The sequence below is a fragment of the Condylura cristata genome, unplaced genomic scaffold (genome assembly GCF_000260355.1).
Source record: "Condylura cristata isolate star-nosed mole 26May11 unplaced genomic scaffold, ConCri1.0 scaffold00001, whole genome shotgun sequence".
NCBI lineage: Eukaryota > Metazoa > Chordata > Mammalia > Eulipotyphla > Talpidae > Condylura > Condylura cristata.
Window position 1 is genome coordinate 50,019,780 of NW_004567102.1, and position 7,474 is coordinate 50,027,253.

Consider the following 7,474-nt stretch of genomic DNA (forward strand, 5'->3'; position numbering starts at 1 on the left):
GATACTTACCGTTTTCCTGTGCAATTCTTGTCATTCAGGCCGCCAACCTTGTTTATGGCAGACCAAGCTGTGAGAGCCACATAGGGCAAAGAGGCAGCCTGGGTATGAGTGAGCAATTTGGGCTTGAAAGAGACCTAGATTTGAAAAAAAACAGTCAAAAATATGCAATGACTTGCAAACCTGTGGACAATAATCAAGTACATATGCTTTCACAGGAGCCCAACTGTTTTCAAAGAAATGTCTGTGACATCTGTCAGGGTCAGGGCTTTTTGTATACCCTACTCCAAGATTACCCCTAAGGAACAGCCTCCAAATGATGAAACCTGCCTCACAGAGGTTCAGTAGTGTTTCAAAGGCTGTTATTAGATACAGCTGCTTCATTCTTAATTTAAAAAAATAATAATTCTTTTAGTCCTGATTATACCTAGAAATCAATCCAAATAAACAACATTTTAATTGGTCTTTTAAATCAGCTGTTTCCTTTACCCCATTTACTGGAAGGTGACCCTTCCAGGCTTTCTCTCATCTTAGTAATAGCCACAGTTTCTCTTCCTGACTTCCCTTCTGTGGCCAGTTTCCTGGATATTAACCCCTTTTACTCAACGCAAATTGTCAGGCTCCTAACTGTATTTGATTATATTGTTTTTCAAGTTATTCGAAACAGCTTGATATTTCCAGGCTTCTGTTTTTGATTACAAGTGTGCGCCACTTGGTATATTTGGTTTCAACTATTTATACTGGTTAAAAAAAAAAAAAAATCAAGAAACACGAGGATTTCTAGATCTCACTCCAAATCTGTAAATCTGTGCCCCCCACAAGACAAGATAACCGCTTTGGCAGGCAACGTTATTTTAAATGACAAATACTTTTTTTTTTTTAATCTTTCAAAACTTCCTATTGTCTACCTTAGTCCTTTCAAAAAAACATGAAGTCAACCTGAAAAACAACCAATTATTTCAGAGGTATTTGTCTTTGTTTAGATTTTCTAATGGCATTTTAACACCGAGTTGATGCGTTACCTCATTCCCACTGACTACAACAAATTCTGAGAAAGTGCCTTGTTTCCAGGGAGGAACTGCAGCCCAAACCTGAAACACACATACACACCTCCGTTTGAAACAGGAATTTTAACCCAAACTAAACATTAGGGTGTTCCCAAATACAAACCCCATTCTGTGAAAAAAAGCACCAGGCAGTCATACACCAAGTACAAGAATTCTTTTCACAGGATATCAAAGTTTTACTTACTTATTAGGCTTGTCCAGTCAAACCACACTGGAAGCAGAGGTCAGTTAAGTCCAATAGATGTGTCAACTACTTTAGCGTACCAGTTAGAACAGTCTCTAGGATTTGAATCCTAGTTCTACTTATTAGCTGTGGAAGCTCTATATAGTATGGCCTCCTTACTACACTTATTTCATAATGATTAAATGCGTTATTTTATGAAAAAAAACTAAAACAGTATTTGCTATTATTATAAGCTCAATTTAACTTCTTGGTATGGAAGTTCAAAGTGATAAGTGACAGGTGATTATACGAAACTTTAGCTATTTTAAAACTACCTAACCCATAAGGTAGAAAATGTCAGTTAAAGACTCATCCAACAAAGAAAAAAGCCCCAATTCCACATATTTTAAAGTCTTTGCAATTCTTTTTTCTTTTTTTAGTCTTGTAATTTTTAAGCATAAGGATTAGAAAACGAGTATGATCAAGTTATTTTGGAATAATTTATGAAACAAAACCATGGAAAAGTAGGTTTTAGCCAAGTTCCATATATTTGTTTAAATGAAGGAAAGAAGAAAAATATAAAGAATATATTTTCAAAAGAAGCAGAATGCAATTTGCACATAGAGAGAAACAGCAGCATTTCACAATTTACCTCATCTCCGGGCTTGAAGTACTTCACATCAAGCCCACATTCCATCACCACACCAGACACATCTCGACCCAGAGTCAGGGGAAATTCTTCTCCTTTAGTTTTAATATGTAAAGGATCTCGTTTCATATTTAAAGCCGTAGCTCCATAACCACCTGCGAAATAAAATTTATCTGTTTATTCCCAAAAGAGTAGAATGATTTAAAAACTACTAAGGGCTAGAGGCCAGGTACAAATCTAGAATCTCAAGATGTACACTATAATCAATCTTACAATTTTTTAGCATAAACACAGTATTGTTCTTTTCAAAGAAATTACTTGGAAAATTAAACTACCATTGCTCAAAGTATTTTAGAAATTCCAATTTTGAAAACTGTCCTCAAAATGTTGACTTTTTAATTTAGTTTTACTTTGTTTTATGACAATAATATCTTCAATTTACTCATTTATGAACTTTTTTTTTAAAGATTTATTTATTTGTGCATACAGAACTGGGGTACAGGCCAGAGGCTCAGGGGCGGTGAGAGGATTCACCAGAGACAGAGTGGGGGACAGAACAGGCAGGTAGATGAAGTACACTGCCTAGGGGAGCAGCGGGCAGGTCAGGAGAGGTCTGCCAGGCCATGTAGTCACCTCCGGGGCAGGCAGAGATCGAACTCATGTGGAAGTGGCCTTAGATTCTAAGTGCTCTGCTTTAACCCGCTGCACCACCAGGGAGCACCTCATTTATTAACTTTTTAAAGTCATTTGGTGCCAAGTAGGTGAGGAAGACAATGTTACTGATTAAAGTTAATAAGGCACGGGTATAGTATTTGACACTGATAATGGTCAATGAGTTAATATTCCCCACATTCCAAATGTTTCTAGAACATTATCTTTGAAATAAATTCATAGATTCCTGTGTACTAAGGAAGCATTTAGCTGCATCTGTTTTGAATGTTAAATCAGATTAACTGTTTTATTATACACATCATTTTATTTTTAGGAATTATCTGTATAAATATCAGCAAAGCAAGCTAAAAATATTCTGGTTTTGACTCAAATTGGCCATTTGTCTAAAATAATCCACAGTAGTGTTTTTTTTTTAATAAAAAAAGATCTATTTATGTATAAAAGAACTGGGGTACAGGCCAGAGGTGTAGGTGGGTGAGAGGATTCACCAAAGTGGGGAGCAGGATAGGTAGACTGACTGAAGTTGAGGAGAGCAGCAAGCAAGACAGGAGATGTCTGCAGCACCTGGCAGTGGTTGCTGACTGCTTCCCAGTGCTGCGACTTCAACCCCTCAGGCCATCAGGGAGGCCCCCACGGTAGTATCTAGTATCGTATACACATTCAACATATAAGATGACTTCTCTAAAACACAAAAGTATCCATCACTGCCTCTGCTGTTAACATTTCTCTGCGAACATTTCCACTGTTCCTCCAAAGTAAGTACCCTGTCTATCTTTTTAGTGCCACACACCACAATTTATGCTCCAGAATCATCAAACCACTCAGAAACCTCTCTTTTCTTCCTGCCCCACAGGGCCTGCACAACATTATATCTCAGGGATAAGGAGAAACCAGAAAAGGAGCCTGAGAAAGGTTAGCAAGAGAAGAATCCTGAAAGGCAAGAGAAGAGTCATTTAAGGAAGGTAAATGCGGCTTACAGTGAAGACAGTTTTCAAATGAGGTCAAAAGTTGACAACAGGTTTAAAAAAAAAATACAAAAAACACTGGCTCCCAACACAAAGAAGTCGTTGGTGACTTTGGTGCAATGGCTGTGGAGTGGGGTGCTGTAGTGGGGCGCACGGCGGGAAGGGGGACGGGAATCTGGGTTTCCCCTCAGTGCCCTTCTTCCCCAAGGCTGGCAGCAACCAAGCCTTCCAACCCCCAGCAAATCCTTACACTTTTTCCATCTGGTCTCCGGCTTTCTCTCGTGATCTCCCCTCTCCTGTAATCACTCCTCTTATAGCCGTCTACTAGCCGTCTCTTACAACCCTGGCCTCCTGGCTCAGGTGTGCACGCTTATGCATGCGCACATCCGTACTGCAGGTGGCCACAATCAGACACTCACGTTCCCAGAGCCTTCTGCATTAACACAATCAAGGCCGCAGGTGACAACCATAGAGACCAGTGGTGCAAAAAGCCTGGTCCAGTCACATACCCTCCAGGTGCCCAAACGATTACGGCGCAGTGAGGAATTGGAGACGATGAGAGCATTCCACTCTATCAAGTAGTTCTGCTATAAAGACTTTGAAAAAATGCAGTAGCGGCATGGAGATGGGCAAATGTGGGCGGGGACAACTGAAACAGGGAGAAGGTTTTTGAGTGTCTGTTTTCTTCACTAATAGGGAAGAAATAATAGCATGTTTACAAACCAAGGGAATGATCCAATAGAAAGGAAAAGATGAATGGAGCAGGAGACAGTTGCTGAAACAATGTTCCTGACCAGGTGAGAAAGGACAGAATCGAGATCTCAAATGGCAGGCTCACTTAGAGAGGTCCAATGACAATTAACCTATATAAAAGGAAGGTAAAGGATATAGGGAGAAATGCTGACAGGCGGATGGCCTGCCAAGCTGTCTTTATAATTGAAAAAAAAAAAAAATCAAGACAAGTGAGAGCAACTGTTGAAAGTTGAAAATTTAAGCTGATAGCTATCAAGCTAATATTACACATTTGCCATCCATCAAGGACAAAAACAATGTCATGCGTAACACTAAAAAAAGCCATGTTCCACATGTTCCTTTTCTACCTAAAACACAAATATTCATTGAAAGCCCTATATAGTTTGAGCAAAAAAAAAGTGACAAAGCCATGCCAAATTTAAGCTATTTAGAGCTGCAAAGTGTTTGATCCTTTCTGAGGTAGTAAACCTGTGGGGGGGAAAATGGTTAAAACAGTCTTTTTGGTCACCAATATACTTAATGCATTAACCAAGCAGCCCTGGTTCAGTGGCTCTAGCTAAACTAGCTCAAAATCAGAAAGCAGCTGGTGCTTAATACTGGAGAACCTGATAAGTGACACAAATGAATGGGGTTCCTGGGGAATTTCACCTCATTGTTACAGGTTACCTGTTTGGGTCACAGAGTTGGGACCATTTGGAAAATTTTAAATGTGTCACCAGTTGTAAAGATTTTAATCCCGTCTAAAGAAACCAAACTTTGTAGGTATGGTATTTTTGATTCTACTTTTTTCTATTTTAAGATTATTAATTTCTTTAGTCATTTATACAATTTACGATTTTATGTCCCACCACAATGACCATCTCCAAAAAACGGCTTGCATCACCTTTCAAAACAGGCATGGCCTTGTTTTGTCAAGGGGAGTATCTACTCATTTCCCCAAGCTACCAACTCAGCTATCACATGCTTCAACAGTAACATACCCTCAAAAAAAGAATTATGAACAGGAAATTTTAGAAAGGATCACTTTTAAATATTACCCAGTCACAGAAAACTAAAGAAGATATCTCAAGAATACTATATAGAAGTAAATGTGGCATAGTGTTATATTAAATAGGAGCCAAGATAGTCCATCCAGCCATCCTATTGAAATTTAAATGTACACAGCATCAACTGTGCAAGTACATTCAAAGAAAGGAAAAATTAACATATCTAAATGGAGACTTACTCAAGGATAAAACGTTGCTACAAATTTTAGTTTGTGGTCGTAAATTAGACCTAAAAAGTAAAGGGGCACAGATTGAATGGCAACTGCTTCACTGGGGAACCAAATCAGGTAGTAGTTAACAGAGCACAAGATCTATTTTCAAATACCTTACAAACAAAGGAAAACCATACTGATCATTAAGTATAAACTTACCAATTAAAGATACATCCTGTAAAAACTATTTTTGTACTTAATATAAAGGAAGTAAAGCATGCCCAATAAGTAGTAGTTCTTGCTTCAAAACAAGATATAAATGTGGATTTCATGAGGCAGTCGCAGTAAAGACATGTCAATTCATTCTCAATAGGGCTTTCCAACTGCAGATACTTTTGAGTTCAAGTCTTTCCCCAAGTACCTTCCTCACCAAGAAATGTGTAATAGTTATTCCTCACACTGTCTAGATTGGCACTGTCCAGTATAAATATAATGCAAGCTCCAAGAAACAAGTGAAATTTTAGTATTTTAACACAACCAAAATATTGTCAGGTCCATATGTAATCAATATAAAATTATTAATGGGCATGTTACTTTTTCACCTAGCAGTCTTCCTGGATCTGCCTGTTCTGCTTCGCGCCCTGTCTTTGGTGGATCCTCTCAACAACCCCCCCAGCCTCCTCCCCACATCTGGCCTGCCCCCCAGTTCTGTATGTATACATAATCTTTTTTTTTTTTTTAAGATAGCATTACTACCATTTAAGATAGAATATAACAGAAAAGTATTTTAATTGCTGAAGACAAAATGCACAGCACTTCTGCAGAGCAGAAGCTTACATCCTGGCTTTCTGTTCTGTTGCTTTCTTCACTGTGTCAGTAAAAGAACCTAAGGAATAGGAGAGGAAATACAAGCAATTATTACGAAAATGCAAATTCTGAACTGACGTGGAAACATAACTATACCTCTAATGGACCTTAAGAATAGCACAATGTTCCCACGTGAGAATATCTGATAGTGTAGACACACATCTTGTCTCAATTAACTTTCAAGGAAGTAAAACAACTCAAACTTACTTTGTGTAAGAGATGAAAAGTATACCATGGACATTGCAATTTCAAGTATTATGGAAATAATTATCTACTGACATCATCAAAAGCTTAATAATTCCTCTATTACTAATGGGGGGGAAAGTGTAATCAAGTATCTTTTAAAACTGATCCCTGATTAAATTCTCTAAAGAACTTTTTTTAAAAAGAACCAAAAAAAGTTTTTGAAACTTACTTCTCATATTAACATCTATGGGATTTACACTCGCAGCATGAACTTTGATAATCACTTCATTTGGAAAGTGTATGATAGGTAGCATCATGTTCTGAGTAAATCGAAGCACTTCATTCTTCCCATATTTATCTATCACCCACGCGGGCATGACAGTATTCTTTGGAGAAGTAGTACTAATCTTTCTAACGGAAGGTTTTTGTGCAACTTGGCTTCTCCAGAAGCAAACCGCAGTACATGCATTCCTTCTAAGCACACAGGTTTTCAGAAATTCCATCTTGAACAGTGGTTGAATTGAGTGCCCGATTAAAAATGCACCTAGAGTCCCTTTCACCCTTGAATCCAATCAAGTTCTGTCAAACACACTGACCACTGAAAGTTGAGAATTCAAAAATTAACTTAATAGAGCATTAGAGGTCTAAGATTATGGAATTATTCTGCACTTCTTATCTGAAATGCTCCAATTAACGTTGCAGTCAGTTATTTTGTCCATGCTCCTCCTCACTTACACTACCACCTCCCCTTTAAAAAAAAACAACAACAACGAAACAGACACCCTAGAATCCTGTCCTCAGAGCTCTCGGCGTGACAAGGAGACTCAGCTCGCCCCCGCAGCCGCCACAGAAAACCAGAAACTTTCCAACTTGCGCCACGACCCCAGCCAGGAGTCTCCTTGCTCCCAGCTCTCCTTCTCCGTGGGGGTTGCTTTGCGACGACAGCCAATCATGCGC

At 38.6% G+C, this 7,474-nt stretch overlaps 1 protein-coding gene across 1 annotated transcript in view; it reads right to left on the reverse strand.

The window, feature by feature from the left end:
- The window catches only part of RTN4IP1 (reticulon 4 interacting protein 1), a 36,697-nt gene extending 29,266 nt beyond the window's left edge, over nt 1–7,431 (reverse strand). The window contains exons 1-4 of the mRNA XM_004673741.2: nt 6,747–7,431; nt 1,880–2,031; nt 1,020–1,088; nt 10–134 (exon numbers count right to left, since the gene is read on the reverse strand). Coding sequence (XP_004673798.1) covers nt 10–134; nt 1,020–1,088; nt 1,880–2,031; nt 6,747–7,020 — 620 coding nt within the window. The 5' untranslated portion in view covers nt 7,021–7,431. The remainder of the gene's footprint in view (nt 1–9; nt 135–1,019; nt 1,089–1,879; nt 2,032–6,746) is intronic.
- Between the last annotated feature and the right edge of the window lie 43 nt (nt 7,432–7,474).